General features: G+C 45.5%; 5 protein-coding genes across 5 annotated transcripts; 2 read left to right on the forward strand and 3 right to left on the reverse strand.

Annotated features, from left to right (window-relative positions):
- The first annotated feature begins 478 nt into the window (after window positions 1–478).
- On the forward strand, window positions 479–2,776 carry tspo (translocator protein). Its single transcript, XM_056608749.1, has 4 exons — window positions 479–711; window positions 966–1,137; window positions 1,253–1,391; window positions 1,506–2,776. Exons 2-4 carry the CDS (start codon window positions 968–970, stop codon window positions 1,677–1,679), a joined length of 483 nt encoding a protein of 160 aa, XP_056464724.1. The 5' UTR covers window positions 479–711; window positions 966–967; the 3' UTR covers window positions 1,680–2,776.
- On the reverse strand, window positions 2,417–5,507 carry LOC130404183 (ubiquinol-cytochrome-c reductase complex assembly factor 2). The gene is made up of 4 exons (XM_056608856.1): window positions 5,257–5,507; window positions 5,024–5,098; window positions 4,590–4,656; window positions 2,417–2,985 (listed from the first exon to the last, which is right to left on the reverse strand). Exons 1-4 carry the CDS (start codon window positions 5,392–5,394, stop codon window positions 2,867–2,869), a joined length of 399 nt encoding a protein of 132 aa, XP_056464831.1. The 5' UTR covers window positions 5,395–5,507; the 3' UTR covers window positions 2,417–2,866.
- Window positions 5,508–5,559: 52 nt separating this feature from the next.
- Window positions 5,560–7,370, forward strand: tomm6 (translocase of outer mitochondrial membrane 6 homolog (yeast)). The gene is made up of 3 exons (XM_056609050.1): window positions 5,560–5,720; window positions 5,950–6,073; window positions 6,216–7,370. The coding sequence occupies exons 1-2, from the start codon at window positions 5,617–5,619 to the stop codon at window positions 6,044–6,046; spliced, it is 201 nt and encodes a 66-aa protein (XP_056465025.1). The 5' UTR covers window positions 5,560–5,616; the 3' UTR covers window positions 6,047–6,073; window positions 6,216–7,370.
- Window positions 7,277–9,857, reverse strand: sirt4 (sirtuin 4). Its single transcript, XM_056608347.1, has 4 exons — window positions 9,678–9,857; window positions 8,772–9,256; window positions 8,005–8,299; window positions 7,277–7,922 (listed from the first exon to the last, which is right to left on the reverse strand). Exons 2-4 carry the CDS (start codon window positions 9,254–9,256, stop codon window positions 7,770–7,772), a joined length of 933 nt encoding a protein of 310 aa, XP_056464322.1. The 5' UTR covers window positions 9,678–9,857; the 3' UTR covers window positions 7,277–7,769.
- A 239-nt stretch (window positions 9,858–10,096) lies between these two features.
- Window positions 10,097–17,128, reverse strand: sxph (saxiphilin). Its single transcript, XM_056609162.1, has 17 exons — window positions 16,899–17,128; window positions 16,257–16,420; window positions 15,945–16,044; window positions 15,316–15,492; window positions 14,880–15,042; window positions 14,734–14,798; window positions 14,454–14,611; window positions 14,134–14,320; window positions 13,636–13,784; window positions 12,902–12,992; window positions 12,738–12,785; window positions 12,407–12,589; window positions 11,919–12,066; window positions 11,754–11,836; window positions 10,986–11,170; window positions 10,465–10,651; window positions 10,097–10,375 (listed from the first exon to the last, which is right to left on the reverse strand). Exons 1-17 carry the CDS (start codon window positions 16,951–16,953, stop codon window positions 10,332–10,334), a joined length of 2,187 nt encoding a protein of 728 aa, XP_056465137.1. The 5' UTR covers window positions 16,954–17,128; the 3' UTR covers window positions 10,097–10,331.
- Window positions 17,129–17,171: the final 43 nt, after the last annotated feature.

Here is a 17,171-nt window from a genome sequence, read left to right on the forward strand (position 1 = left end):
TTTGTGAATAACTTTTAAGAAAAAACTCCTACGTAAAATGTTTTAGCGCGAGTTAGGAGCACTCCTAGCGGTAAGATAAAATGCTTTGTGAATACGGCCCCTGGGCTCTATGAATAGAGGGACCCGTCCACAGCCCGCTTAAACAGCTGCAATACCAGGCTTGGCCGCTGAGCACTGGTGGATTGCGGAAGTATGCACTGTTCCTGGGGGATTGGTTCAAATACGGGGCGGTCAGTCACTGTTGCGCTCCGAAAATAAAGGAGAAAAATGTAGAAATGCACAATTGCTGATTGACCTAATTCAGCCGTTTGGTCCCGTGTGTGTGTGTGTGTGTGTGTGTGTGTGTGTGTGTGTGTGTGTGTGTGTGTGTGTGTGTGTGTGTGTGTGTGTGTGTGTGTGTGTGTGTGTGTGTGTGTGTGTGTGTGTCAAACATCCACACACACACACACACACACACACACACACACACACACACACACACACACACACACAGCCTTCAGCATTGGACACTCCCTGATGTGAGACGTTGGGTCGGATAGATAAGCCAAACCGACCGAGTGTCAAACTAAACCAGCCGCAGAGTGTCAAAGTTCAGTTTAACCCAGCTCGTTTTCCGTCGTGTATCTCCGCCTGTGGTGCCAGACGTCGTGGGTCCGTATAGTGAACGGTAACGCAGCAGTCGTTACACAACGGATAAAGTGAAGACACGAGGTAAACAACTTGCATAAGATAAAAACGGTCTTTTCCTGTTGCCGTTTGCCTGCTGACGTTTTATCGTCAGATTAGGTAACAGTTCAGTGAGTTCCCATTTTTCAGTTTCGTCTCCATTCTCTGGCGTAATGTGAAGGTTCGGGTTCTGAAATGACACACGCCTACATAATGCCGCCCATTCCTAAATAGTTCATATATATTCAGTGTAGACGATCTGTGGGGGTTTGACTTGACCATGGCTGATTTGACCCCAGACATGTGGCAGGCGATCGGGTTGACCGCCCTCCCTCACCTCGGGGGGCTGTACGGAGGCTATGTGACCCGCCACCAGGTGAAGACGTGGTACCCCACTCTGGTGAAGCCCTCCTGGCGTCCGCCCAACGCCGCCTTCCCTATAGTGTGGACCAGCCTGTACACCGGAATGGGGTCAGTTTATGTATATTCCCTGCTTGTATTTTGATTATTCACTGCAGGCAGCTCTGCTATACAATGTGAACCCTTGTATCCACCTGCTTGACCGTGTTTCGTATATCAACTTCAGGTATGCTTCCTACCTCATATATAAGGAACTTGGCGGCCTGACCGAGGATGCAATGGTGCCTATGGGCCTGTATGGACTGCAGCTAGCTCTAAACTGGGCATGGACCCCTATATTCTTTGGTGCACACAAAATGAAATTAGTAAGTCCAATTTTTTTTAAATTATAAATAAACCACTGTGAACATTATAGGGATTGGGGAATGTTTCCGAGCTAGACTTTGGTATCCAAACGTTTTTTTTGTCTTTAATTCCAGGCGCTATACGAGATTATGGTTCTCACTGGGACGGTCGGAGCGACCATGTTGTCCTGGTACCCCATCAGCCGGCCTGCCACTCTGCTCATGGCTCCCTACCTGGCGTGGCTGTGTCTGGCCACCTGTCTCAACTATCGCATCTGGAAGGACAATCCCGACCCTAAAGGAGAATAGGAGGCACCAGATATATTACTGGTCACGTTAGAGATTGCAGCATGGTCATCCATTTATAGGTAGCATTTGATAGATTTTCTTCCTTGTAAGCCTGATAATGTAATGATAAAACGCTACCCAGAGATGATTCTGTTGGACTTTCTTCATTTTGCATGCTGTTGCGTAGCTAAGGTTTGTCAGTAGGTTCATATCAACGACTCCAAGACTGCAGATCGACTGCATAATTAAATGAAGGAATTTGCCCTCTCATAATTCAAAGCTTTACTGATTAACGAAAAACATTATTTATTAACTTGGCTTTCGTGGTTGTTGTTCATTGAACCTGGTCATTTTCTCTGGGAAAATCCAGGGAATTTTTTTTTACAATTAAGATGTTCTTAATGAGTATGTGCAGAGTGAATGGATGTGCAGAGTGAATGGATGTACCTATCTGCTGTGTCCAGAGAGCCGTCTATTATTCAGGGTCAAACTATTTCTCCATTGCGGCTGTACCGCCCCCAAGTGGGCATTCGCGGGATTGAGGAGGCGCTGAGACGCACACCAAAAGGATCAAATATTTTTTGGCCGAAATGGCCTGCAGCAAAGGCCAGTATGGGATGAACATTAATCAAACATTTAAAGCTTCGTATTGGCATTAGCAGCTTCTAATTCGATTAGTTCCATAGAGGTTTTTTTTATATTTTAAATCGTTCTTACAATCGGATTTAAGAATACTGAAAATAAAAATAGGCTTAAAAACAAACAGTTGTTGAGTCGGTAGTATTGTCTTTTTATAAACAAGTAGTTTGACAACGATATCAGGTTGCAGAGAAAGCCTCCATTTCGTAATGTTTCTCTGCAGAAAAACTTTTCTGAGTACATTTTAAGGTATTTATTTTTTATCTACTGCAAGAGTACTCTTAACAACATTGGTTAGGCCATAGTCCCAGCTGTCTTCATTGAATATGGGTGAGGGGCGTGGTTTTAAAATAAAACAACTATACTAGTAAGTGGTCTTCCATCTTTAGGTGTACTCTGTATTCACACATCCAAACCTTCAAATACTTTCACTTTAAATATTTTTTATTGACTATTTTAAGTTACACATGAATAAATGAATGACCTTTTTCATTAAACATGGTTGGATTTCAATGCCATGAAGCACTCTATTTATTGCTGAATTAGCAGCGAAAGAAGCAAGGACCAGGCTATTTCTCGGAGGCCTTCTCCGCTGCCTCTTCTGGGGCCTTCGATGAGAAGCGCTGTATTAACGTCTTCCACAAACCCTTCTTCTCCTCGTCCATCTGCTGCATCTGCTGCATACTCCCTACAAAGAATGACAAGGTTGGTCGTCAAATAGGCCTGGTACATGAATTAATCAAAGAAACCGATGTATTATGTACACAAACATCCCCCCCCCCCCCAAAAAAACACATATAGTGGCAACCCGGCCCGGGCCAATTAAGGACATGGAGAAGAACTGTGGAACAGGTGGAGAAGCAGGGCTTAAATAGCCTGCTTCTCCACTCATTCGGGGCTCTCCCAGCCATGTGGCTCCTTACGGAGACCGGTCCTCGTGGGTGACGGGATTCCACCCACGACGGATGGAACCGTTGATTCCTCCCAGGTTTTTACGTTCTTGTGTTTTGAAGGACTTATGTTTTTGATTAAACATGCCTTTTCCCCACGAAATTGTGTCCTGTTTGGAAGGAGGTGGTTCGCTCACCGTGCCGGGTTGCCACTATCTATCCATCCATCTATCCATCCATCCATCCATCCATCCATCCATCCATCCATCCATCCATCTATCTATCTATCTATTTATTAGGGGTGTAACGATACGCGTATCGAAACCGAAATCGCGACACTCAAAGCCACGAACCTGTCTCGCGGTGTGAGAAGGCAGAAGCGCGATACGCCCTTTCTAACTCTCCGGTCAAAATGTCTGATTGAAATTTGCTAATAATTTGTCGAAATAAGTCTGCTGACACCGCGCCTCTTATCGATGCCGTAAGTCTGCGACAAGATGCCCTCTCTGTGATGACAGCTCTCCGTGGCTGGAGGATTGCATTTCTCCACAGCCGTCGAAGTCCTCATATGCGATATGAACGACATTTATCCAGTGGGCCATGCGTGAAAAAAATAGCCTGTGTGATCCTTGTCTCTATTGTTTTGTGTGATTTCAACGGCAGTTGGTCTGCTTGTAGGTCGGAATGAAGCGGCCACGGATTATTGACAGGGTGGGTAATTTATTCTACCGGACTCGTTAGTTTCTTCACTAGACACACACGCTACCGCTCGCTCTCCTCGCTCGTCCACTCACTCGCTGACGTCACTCACACACACATCTGGGCCTCTTGGACCAGATCAATATTGTAAATAAGAAACTGTTCTTACCGTTTTATCTGGAAAAATAAAGGTTAAATAAAAATAAAATAAAATACGCACACTGCCATTCTCGCGCACACACATACGCTACTCGTAACCCTATGCCTCGTTATTGCGACGTTCATGTCATGTTTTTTCCCCATCTATTTGAAAGTTAGGCTATTAAACATGTTCTATACGGCATGATTATGTCATTATTTAAGCTAAATAGCTTAATAAGAAGCGCTAATAGGATATTTGACTAAACCACCAAACTAGTTGAGGGTTTTTGCCTACCTGCAAGCATCCTCCAACTGCAATCTCTGGTTATTTATTTATAAATGTAGCTACACTTTAGTAGTATTCTTTCCGTTCAAATCAGTTCAGTGTTCCACATTATTTGTTATTAAATGTTACATTAAGTTAATTGTTATACAAGTGTGAAATAAAAAATCGTGGGATGTATCGAACCGTGGGTCAAAAATCGTGATACAAACCGAATCGTGAGTTGGTGTATCGTTACAGCCCTAATATACACACAAATGAATAGACATGGATCCATACCTGATAAAAGCACTTTACATTCTTCCACGGTCACCCCAGTGAAGCTGGTGTCCATTACACGGGGGAACTGTTTGGATTAAAACAAAAGGATGACGATGAAGGGTTGAAAGTATTTGAATATTTTATCAGTAAATGCACCCATTATTTCCACAACATCATGTTTATTGACATTGATTTGATAATTTAAACCGGGGTGGGGTGAAGACAAAGCTTTACACCCATAGCACTTTATTGTTAATTAAACAGGACATTTTAGCTTTTGTGTATTGATTTAATCTTCATCTTTAACAAATAGTTTGTATTAATTTGCCAACTGTTCATGGCTAGATAATAATGTAATATGGGCATATGTGCTTTAATGCAAGAGGTTAGTGGTTCTTTTCGATGCCCCTCTCCCAGTAAGAACCCTCCTCTGGGTGTAGAAGAGCACTGACCCGTTCTCTGTACACATTACTGTTGATCCGAGCCAGACTCTCATACATCTGATCACACTTCTCAGGGTCCGAGATCTGAAAGGAAATACAAAAAAGTAATAATTTAAAAGTCACATTTAGATCACACTCATCATTTCACACCAACATAGTAACACCTTATACTGATAGTGCAGAGTGCAGAACCCAGGGTTGAATAGTTATCCAACCCCATCGGAGGGGTCTCAGGACTCTACCTGAGTGTTTTCTCCTTCGCGGAACGCCAGAGCGACTCTCTGTCGCAAAAAGGTTCCCAAATCACGGCCCATTTTGAATTCATCCATCGGCCATTCCTCACACAGCTTCAAGAACCGCCGATAGCGAGTTGCAGACATTTTTGTAACTGAAAATAATTGGCCTTGAAGTGACCGTTGTTGTCAAACATCCATGGAAGCAGCGCCCTCGGTTTGAGCCTCTGCGCTGTCCGTATTTGTGCTACGGCTTAATCCTTCCGCTGCTATTCGTTCCGTATTTGTGCTACAGCTAAATCCTTCCGCTGCTACTACATACAGACATCTGTTCCGCTGTTTGGGTTTAACTTTGGGACGCAGGGCAAGATGAGTAGTGGAGCGAACAAAAAAGGACCTTCGGGACCGTCGGCGGTTGTTGAATGGGTCTCTACAGCGTTTCGATTCGCAACAGACAGAAACGATTTCCGAAGGTGAGGTTCTGAAGAAAGCGTAATTTGTGTTTCCGATGGGCTGCATTACAGCTGAAGGTAGTAGCTTAGCTTAGCTCAGCTCCTTAGCTAGCCACGCCAGGCATGTCCTCTGTCAGTTCTACCCTTGATCTGTGGTGTCGGGGATCTTCCCATGCTTGTACACAGATATATGGGCACTGTCGTTAAGCAAGTCGTAACATGTTCCCATTTTAATGTTCCCCACCTACAGGAATCTGCTGGTAAATTTTGGGTTGTTTGCAGCCGGTGTTTGGGTCGCCAGGAATCTGTCAGATTTTGATCTGATGTCCCCTCAGCCTCCAGTTTAGTTCAGCACACATAACCAGGAGGACTGCGTAAGTAGCATCATTATACTGATTCAAGACAATTTGGTTACACCAAATAATCAAACATACAATATACATACAATTCAACCCATGGTAAGGTTTAATACTTAAAAAATGTTACATAACATGTTTAAACATCTTCCTTCCTTAGGTGCCGTGGAACAAATGGAATCAGCAAAAAATCGGGAAATAATGTTCTTGCATTAACGATGAACAAAAACAATAAATAATTAGACGTGGTTTTAGTATTGTAACACTTGTTATTGTATGTCTCTGGAACTTATCTTTAGTTCAACCAACAATGATTTAATTTGCATTTCTATTATTTGTTGATTGGATATTTAAAAATAAGTGGCTTTTTTTTAAATATTAAACAGTATTGTTAAAACATTCCTGTATTGGTGGCGAAGCATCTTTTAGCTTGAAAAAACAACTTCATTTGATATGCGTAATGTCTAATGAAAGGCCTTTTTCTGTGGCTGCATGCAAATGGTTATCTGTTGGAAAGAAGTCGATTTGTGGGTCTCTGAGTATAGAATTAGGTGTTCAGGTCTTGGCTGTTGATTTGGGCTTAAAACCAGCCCTGCTTTATGACATCAACTGTGCTACTGCAGATCAAGTACAGCAGTACTTATGTACACTGCAATCTAACAGTTTGGTGTCCAAGTCTCTTATCACGGTGGACATTAATGGCAATGTCCTTATTGTTAATCCAGATATGATGATGGAACACCTCAAGCAGCTGCTTATTAGTAGTTATGTGTCGGTGATTGATGTCAGTCACACATTGGAAAAGCCACATATTACCGAGCCGCTGAGCGGAGATCTGAGGAGCATGCTGCAAGAGTTAATGTCAGTTTTACAAACACACGTACAGTCACCCAATAAAGACCAGCCTCTCTTAGTGGGAGATGAAGCTGGAAAGTGGAACTTGTGCACCCTCTTTGGGATTCTACTGGGCTTTCCGTGTACGTACTGGTTTGATCAGGGCAAAAGCTTTGAGAACTGCCTGGCAATGACGCCTTTGATGGTGTTTAAAGCTTCAGTTTCATGGCAAACAGAAACTGCAGGACATGCGTGTTGCCTTTATTCCTTCAGCACCCCAGTTCTCCTGCACAACGAGACTCAGGCCAGCCTGGACCACTGGAGCCGGGGACTAACGGAAAGATTTCAACAGCAATCCCTTCTAAGTAATCTTAGTATAACGCAATCTCGTGTTACGTTGCGTTCGGTCTGTCTTTAAAGCCACCACTGATGTTACAGCTTTACTGAAATTTAAACTAGGTTTACAGTCGTGAATAAACAATCTCAAAACAAAACGCTTTGTAATTATTTGAAAGATTTATTCATTAGTGGAATCACAAAATCCTGCAGAATGGGAGATTGAATTTTATTTTTTTTAAATGTGACTAACCCAACCACTTGACTCAACATGGAAGATTGTGTAGAGGAAACTTAAAACACTGCAGCATAATGAATACCTTCATTTGATAACACATTCAACCTGCATTATTTTTTTCATGTAATTACAAAAGACCTAATCATTTAGCCTACGAGTGTTGGTAAGTCTTCATTGTGAAAAAGGAAAGCTAATTGGCAAGACCCACCAATTAATAAAGATTCCCCACTTGGTTGTGTCGCCACTTTGTCCACTTTCAAAACCTGTTGACCTATTAAAGGTTCGAGTCCATGTTGGGGTCATGTGTCAAAGAGGCTGCAGAACTGACAGCACCTCGCCACAGCTAGCGCTGACTTTGAGCTCTGCCAAGTGGTCCGCCCGCGTCGGCCCAATGTTCAGGATGGCGATCGGAATGCACCTCTCCTTTGCTGCCAGCAAGAACCGGTATCCAGAATAAACCTGGGAAACAAAAAGGGGAAAATACCATCAGTCGACTAAAATATAAAATATTCAAAAGGTAGATATTGTTCTGAAAGCTAACCTGCAGCGAGGACCCAGTGACGAGCATGGCATCGGACTCGGCCAGTCTGTCGTGCACCAGCTGTACCGTGGCTTTGCTCACATTGTCCCCAAAGAAGGTCACATCGGGCTTCAGGGTACCGCTGCAGGCGGTGCAGGAAGGGACTCTGAAGTGTAGGACCTGCTCGTCCTCCAAGAACACGTCTCCGTCAGGAGCCACACCCAACGTCTGCGCTCTCCACTCAGGGTTCAGGGCCTCGAATCGCCTCTGGAGCTCTTCCCTCAGCGAGACTGTGCCACAGCCGAGACATATCACCCTATAGATAGACACACACCTCAGTGAATTTGAATATTGACACAAAGTTAATTAGTTCAAAAATTGAAACTCGCATATAGATTAATTCCACCAACAATGAAATACTTAAAGCCTTTCTTTTTATTAATCTTGATGATTATGACAGTTGCAGCTCATGAAAAACCAAGATTCTGTATCAGAATATTTGAATGTTACCCAAGACCAGTAAGATATATATTTTTTTATGCATGCAAATGTTGGCCTTCTGAAGAGTATGTTCTTGTATATGCACTCAGTACTTGGTTGGGACTCCTTTTGCATGAATTACTGCATCAAGGTGGAGTGTTACATTGTGATGCACCTCAGCACCTGTTATATATACATATATAGAGTTTACAAGATGTCCTTCAACTTAACTTTAGACTGAAGAATAAATAATGTTCTAGTATGTTGACCCATGATAAACACCACGTGTGACGGACAGACATGTGTACCTGTGAGCACAGCCATGGAGCTCGGTCAGTCTCCTCTGCCCGGCCTTGGAGTGAAGAGAGTCCACGTTCTGAGTGACGAGCCAGTGCAGCTTCCCAGCCTCTTCCCACCGCCGCAGGGTCCTGTGGGCTGCGTTGGGTTTGTGACTGGAGAACTGGGGCCAGCCTACGTAGTTCCTGGCCCAGTAGCGTTGTCGAGACTTGGCACTGCCAACAAACTCCTTGTATTGCATGGGGCGTCGGTCAGTGCGGGCGTAAAGGCCCACGCCCTCGGATCGATAGTCCGGGATCCCTGACTCAGTAGAGAGACCTGCACCACTGATGACGAACAGACGACTGGCCTGGGACACAAAATGTTGTAATCTGTCCACTAAATTGGCATCAATGCTGCTAGTAGAAGGGACAAAGTTCATCAGAAGGTTTGCAGAAACTGAGATTGACCTTAATCCAGGTGATGCTTTTCTGAATACCCTCCATGGCAGAGACATCTGGAAAGAAATGGATGCACAATAGGTTACTAATCAACTCAAAGATCAGCACATATTCATATTAAACAATAGCAAATATAAAAGGTTTTGGAGAATACCTTTTAGAATAAACCTATACACTGGCTGAACTAATATGAGGCAACGCCAGGTTAGTGAGTTGATCTGTACTTTGGATCCAGCCATGGTATTCTTATATATAATAAAAAAATAAAAGTAACTTAAAAAACAAGCCATAATGCAGAAAACTTGCAATTAATTTACAGTAAAATTATGTAAAAAAAAAAATAGGTAAATAACGGTACAATAACATGAAACATTCAATTGAGATTTGTGTTGAGCAGGCGAGATTTGATTTGATAGAGATTTGTGTTGAGCAGTTCACTCTCGTTGAGAGTGAACCGTTTATGGATTAGTTAGTTACCTTAGTATGGGTTATGAAACGCTACAGCATACACCATGGACGAGGGACACACCACAGGACTTCATATAGAATAGAACTACTTATAATGTCGGACTTATGAAACCTGGAGGAACCATTATACAATGTTATTATGGGAAGGACATGACAGAGACACCCGGAAGTACTACTTAAATGACCACCACACAGACCAGGAAGTACAAGGGCCCTATGGACTACAAATGGGAATTGTAGTCCATACGTTAACCCATGTTCGAATGTATTTCATACTTGGATCCTTCGATGCTATTATTATATATAATAAAAACAAAGTAACTCATAATAAATATGTCATAATACAGAAAAATTGCAATTATATAAATTTTAATTCTTACAGTAAAATCATACAAAAATAATTTACTATATTGTTTTAATAAAGCAGTTGGGAGCACTTAAATGATTTCTTTTTGAAAATGTGGTTTGAGACATGGTAAATGTGCATATATTTATCAATATTATCGATTGATTATCCATTCACAAACAAGCCTTAGCCACCATATTGCTAACCATTGCAAAAATAGTATGTAGAAAACACTCAAACATTTCTGTTGACCCAATATCTATATGTAGGTTCCTTTAACTGAGTGGGACAGGTAGATAAGGTGTTTTCTCCTTCCATTAGAAGATGCTGCACACGTCCTGGTCACAAAACTCCAGAATATCTGTCATAGGGAACATTGTATTCAAAGATGATGTCCATCTAGTGAATTGAATCATCAGCGGAAATAAACCACATGGATTGCATTCTCACCAGAATGTGTACAGTTGAATACATAGTCTGCGTGTGTGTAGAACTCTTCCCCGAGGATGGTGCGATAGTCCAAGTGACTCGTGTGGACGAGGCATTGGGTCACATCTTTGAACAACAGGTCGCTCTCACCAAACTGCTGGGACTCAAAGAGCTGGAAGTCTGCGTCTGCGCTGGCTGACAGAGTTTCCTTTAAGGAAGAGAAATGCGCAAAACAAACTCACGTGATTATAATAAAAATGTTAACATTAAGGGCATCAAGCAGTTGCTTTTATCCAAAGCGACTTACATTAAGTTCATTTTTCAGAAGAAGGAGAAACAATCTATATCTGTCGGTACAGTAAGGATGCTCATAGAAACAAGTGCCAGGCACTAACAATCGCTAGGTTAATCTCTTCCCTATACACAACAGAGAAAGCTAGGGAAAGATGCTACACAACTAAGTACTTTTTTGTGTGTGTTGAATGGGTGTCTGTATTGTGAACCATTGGAGGTTCATCCAACTGATGTGGTTGTAACTCAACCTGTGACTTCATGAGGAAGTCGTAGACTCGGGCCGCGAGCACCGGTCGGGTCATGACCGTGTTGGGGGGGACGTCTCCCAGGTTACAGCTCTCCCAGTCGGACAGCGGAGCCCGGCTCCCGTCCGGGCACAACAGCTCAAAGTCTGCAGGCTGCCACCCCTCTGACCAGCCCGTCAGCCTCAGACCTGGAGGAGAGCACAAACACATGGGCACACACGCAGTCATTCACGCACACACATACACATGGGCACGCATGAAATCACACACAATCACACGCACGCACGCACACATATGCATACACATGGGCACACACACACACACACACACACACACACACACACACACACACACACACACACACACACACACACACACACACACACACACACACACACACACACACACACACAAACACACACATTCAGTCTCTGAGTTTAGCAGAGACTGGTTTAGCCTCAGTTCTCACATGTCATTGTTATTAAGTCACAATCGAGAAAGTATATGTACATATTTACCAATATTTCCGTAATCAACAATACTTCTGTGTACTGTAAAAAACATTGAGCGAACAAAGAGCTTCGACCATTGGGGCCAATCTCAGTGAAAAGTAAGCCATTTAAAAAAGTATTTACATTCAAATATTACTTAATTATTTTGCTCAAGATTTGGCATATGCTCTGCGGCTCACTGGTAGTGCCCTCCATCCACCTCTTGAGAATCACTGAAATAGAGCAAGTACAACCCAGTGTGATTTTAGGTTTCACCCACTGAGGATGTTGGCCTCCAGGTTGGCCTGCTCAAGGAAGGCCACGTCTCCATAACTCTTTCCACTGACATCGCCCACCAGACACCTGGAAGCAGAGGAACATTCTAGCAGCGAAAACCTAGGTCAAAACTCAAGAAATCTACCGACAGGCAAGACACTACGCTCACCTCAATGCTCCGATATTGCCATAGTAACGCTCGTTGTGGTTGTCAGCGCAGCGTTTGGTGGCGGCCTCCCCCGTGCCGCCCATGCACACTTTACACAGATTCCCCTGGGAGCCAGGAAGACAGCCCTTCCAGAACACTCTGCTGTAGGCTGAAACGACAGGAGAGGAGGAGGCAGACGCAGTCACGGCTGAACAGCACCGCTATTTGCCGGCGTTTGGGTCAGGAGGTAGAGCAGGTTGGCTGGTAACCGGGAGGTTGCTAGTTCGATCCCCGGCTCCTTCTAGCTGAGTGTCTATGTGTTCCTGAGCGTGACCCCTGACCCTAACTGTCGCCCTGCATGGCTGACACCGCCGTCGGTTTGTGAATGTGTGCATAAATGAGGGAATGTTTGCGCTTTGAGTGGCCACTGGTTAGAAAAGCGCTGTATAAATGCATTGCGCTTAACATTTACCATTTATTGGTGTGGGGCCTTCAGAGCAGTGTGCTACCTTTGTTTGGGTTGCAGGAGAAGCTGTTGTTGTGCCCGACGCTCATGTTGTGTGTGTGGGGGAGGAGCCAGCCGGCCGGACTGTACATATGACCGTGACAGGAGCGCCGGCCCGCCAGGTTCCCCATGAAGATGTTCCTGGTGGCGCGCTTCACCACGGCAACCGCCACCACGGGGGGGAACACTGGGGAACCAATGGATTCACATCATCCAATGAGGTCCATTAGAATAGAACATAATCCAATGAAAATACAACGTATGAAATGGAATGGAATACATGGAATATAACTTCACAAACAGAAAGACGAGTGAGAAGGGAACCTAATGGTTACCGTCCGTCTCCAAGTGGGTTGTCCCTTCGGTCAAAACACATTTGCGTCCTTGAAGAATGAAACAAGACAATAGTGCAGACGTCAACAAAACTCAGCCACCCCTGCATGAATACCTTTGTGTATTAGGGCTGTTAAGTGGAGCCGTCACCATAACGGAGCAATACCATAATACTCGGTCACTACCGGAACCAGACCACATTTCCCGGCGATGAACGAATGCGTGGCGTCCAGCGAGACGGCGTCCACCTCGTCCCTCTGCGACGGTTCGGTGAGAACAGGTTGGTTAACAGAAACACACACCAGGGATGAACCACTGCTGGGGGGTACTTCAGTCATGTATACTTAGAAATGTACTTACTTTTTGAAAGAAATGCAATGTTTTTTTCAATGAAGATAGCATTAAATTAATCTGAAATACAATCTAGACACAATCTAGATACAATCTGCCCCTGCCCTGCGGGGCAGGGTAGGGGCAGTGGCAGGGCCCTTGTGTTGAGTAGCGCTACGGTGCTATGAAACTATTTTTTAACCTGCTGGTTCAACTCCTGAGGCTCCTGTAAGGTCTCCCCGACGGGAGTACGGAGGCCCATTTCCAGCAACCATCAGTCCTGTGTTCTACTGGTACATTATTTAATCGTATTAAAAGGCTAATGAAGGCTGATGATTAGAAAACTCTTGTGCAATTATGTTAGCACAGCTGAAAACTGTTGAAATTGTCTGGGTGACCCCACATTTTTGAACGGTAGGGTATGCATAGATTTACAATGTGCTGTGTGATACATAAGTAATTTGTGTATAGATATACAATATACTGTGTGATACATAAGTAATTTGTGTATAGATATACAATATACTGTGTGATACATCAGTTATGTATGCATAGATACTAAAGCCATACCTTGATCTTCTCCACGCAGTCGCTCATGGAGGCGGCCTTGACGCACACCAGGGGGTCCGACTTGATGCTGAGGGCCCACTGCTCACACTTCTTCTGCTCTGCAAGGCTGATGCAACACCAACGCACAACGCTGTCCTCCAATGAGCTTCCTTCACATGCACACGCGCGCAAACACACACACAGATCCACGCGCACACGCATACACACACTCACACACACACACTCACACACACACACACACTCACACACACACACACACACACACACACACACACACACACACGCACGCACGCACGCACGCACGCACGCACGCACGCACACACACACACACACACACACACACACACACACACACACACACACACACACACACACACACACACACACACACACACATACACATACACATACACATACACAGAAACACGAACACACACATATAAGTCCTGCCCCCAAAGATATTGTATAAACAGGGGTTGAGCTGAGGTATGTCCGCACCCTCGTGTCCGAGGCCCTTGAGCAGGGCCACGTAGTCCAGGCCCAGCACCTGGCTGACGTCCATGCCGTCCGGCAGCATGGCCAGCTTCTCCGTCACGTCCGTGAACAGCAGGTCACGCTCCCCGAAGGCCGAGGAGTTGAAGAGCGGGAAGTGGCTCCTCTCTCTGCCCCGCTGGCCAAACAACATCTGAGCCCACGGGGAACACAGCCGACGTTACTCTGACAGAGCGCAGACGGAGAGGAGACACTGGGGCGCCGAGCGCGACAAGAGACAAACTGAGGAGGACTGAATGAAACCCAATACAAACAAAATATTTGACCTGAACTGTGGTCAGGAATTTGCGTGCAATCTTGCGGTAGTTTAGTCTGGTGACCATGGCCCCACCTGGACCGCGGCCCAAGTTGCACTTGGCAAAGTGGCTGAGAGGAGCACGGCTCCCATCTGTGCACAGCAAGCTGAACTCCTCCCTCTGGCTCTCTGGGAAGGGGAGACCAGTCTCAGTTAGAGGAACTATAAACACAGTGTTAATGTGTTTGGACGATCAATGGAATGTGTGTTACACCACCGCCAAGCAACGCAACACCGGGCACACACTTCACCTTCGATGCTCTCCAGAGCCAGGTGATCCACAAAGGCTACGTCGCCCGCCCCGCTCTGGAGACATCTGTGGAGGGGAGGCAACATCAGTCAACATGCGAGGTACAGGTCATGTGACGTCATGGGATGCTGCTGTTACCGGGCGGACCTGAGCGCCCCGTGGTTGCTGTAGTAGGGCTCGTTGTGCGACGTCTCACAGTGGTAGTTGCGTTGCCGGATGTACGACTTCTGGCCTCGGCACGCGGCGCACAGCGAGGGCGCCAGCGTGGCGGCGCCGGGAACACAACTGGCACCGAAGAAGGTACTCACATCTGGAGCCGGGTAGGAGGAACGCCCATCAAAGGAGATCAGGGAAACATACCAACAGATGATCAGAGGCACCGTCTTGGTACTGCTACACACACTTGCACATTTCTGGTACTAGTCTCTCAACTTTTTATTCATTATTCCTTCATTCGTTTTTCGAGCACGGAACATGTATTTGTACGCCCCAGAGTTTGTAGAGATGGATCCACGCGTCTCCACATATAAACATTAAACATGATTAGTTCTGGTGAGTGCTTGGCTGCCTCTGCGTTGACTACCGTTGCTAAGCGGCTGCTCCTTGGTCCAGGTCAGGTAGTTGCGGGAGAGCAGAAAGCCGAGAGGAAGGCTCCATCCTGCCGTCCAGCGCACCCCGCTGTGGCAGCTCCGCACGCCCCTCAGCGACCGCACGTCCAGGGAGCTGTTCTTCACCACCGCCACCGCCATGATGCACCCTCCTGCAGCGCACACGCACATACACAAATACACACACACACGCAAACACACACAGGTACGCACGCATGCACGCACACACATACACACATGAACACACGCGCACATGAACACACGCAAGCACGCGCACACACACACACATGCACGCACATGCACTAGCACATGCCCACACGCAGAGACACACACACAAGAACATACATGCATGCACACACACAGACACACACACACACACACACACACACACACACACACACACACACACACACACACACACACACACACACACACACACACACACACACACACACACACACACACACACACACACACACAGACAAGCAAGCACACTCAGACATTCACACTTACACACAGACATACACACACACACGACGAACAGTCAGTCATTTTGCAGACTGTTGAAGGGTGTGTCAGTAAAAAGATCAGAAATGTAACCCACCGTCGCTGTATATCTCCTTGGCGATGGCGACGAGGCCGAACTGCTTCACTGCAGAGTAAACTTCCCCGGAGTCCAGCGTCACGATGTCTGCGCGGTTTGCCTGAAAGCAGCGTGTGTGTCAGATTCAAAGCCTACTTTGCTCTGACAAGAGTAGCTTGTGTGTGTGTGTGTGTGTGTGTAATTACAAAAACAACCAACACTGGTTGTGTATTGTTGGTTTTACAAAAAGCCTTGAATCCTGGAGCATCTTGTAGCTGGGACTCCTTCCACCCCCTCAACCCCCAGGACAGGAGACACCCCTGTGAGGCTCACCCTGATCTTGTCGATGCAGTCGGCCGTGCTGTAGGCCCGGACGCAGGACAGCCTGGCGAAGGCGGCCACGGCGGCGGGGGGCAGCACGGCCACCAGGGCTTTGGCGAGCTCTGCACACTTCCTCTGCTCCGGGTCCGACACCGTGCACCAGCGCATCTTCTTGGCTGCGGTCACCCCAGACAACATTAGTTCATTCATTCCGAAACAAAGATGTGTGCAGGGTCATGCATTCATCAGACAACATTTGGAACTTAACACGCGTTCAATACACTTTACGGTGAGGTGAATCTGTATTCATGGCCCTCAGAATGCAGTTCTAGTCTGAAAGGGGTCTTAGGTCTTATCCCTGAGGGCAAGGGAGGAGGGAAGGTAAGCAATCTTGGGGCTGGACAAATTAAGCATTCAATACGGTTTCTATAACAAAATAAAACCGTGTTTGTTAATATGTAAAATAAATTGTAGAAAAGTGACATTAAAATCAACTCGTGAACAAATGCCAGAACAATCATACGCAGCTGGCAAAATACATAAAGGGAAATTATTGAACCCAAAAGAGGAACATATTATAACAAACCTTATAAAGCTCTATAATTATACTTGGTATGAATGGAAAATATTGCATTAAGTTAAGATCAAACGTACCATTAATATAGACCAGACACATGAGGAAGAGGAAAACCGCATGACGGACTTGCATTGTGTCCTTGTTCACTCAGATATCTTCAGATATATTAATTCCAGATTGTAATCCCAGCACAGTGCTGCTGTCTGTCAGAACTCTGATCCTTATGCAGACTATAGGAACAGGCAGTGGTAGCGGAGGGAAATTATACTAAAGCATGTGAGGGGGGATCCACATGAAAGAGGAAAGCTGTTTTTTTTTCCAGGCACATATGGAAGATATTTAACACCATC

This window comes from Gadus chalcogrammus, chromosome 1 (genome assembly GCF_026213295.1).
Source record: "Gadus chalcogrammus isolate NIFS_2021 chromosome 1, NIFS_Gcha_1.0, whole genome shotgun sequence".
NCBI lineage: Eukaryota > Metazoa > Chordata > Actinopteri > Gadiformes > Gadidae > Gadus > Gadus chalcogrammus.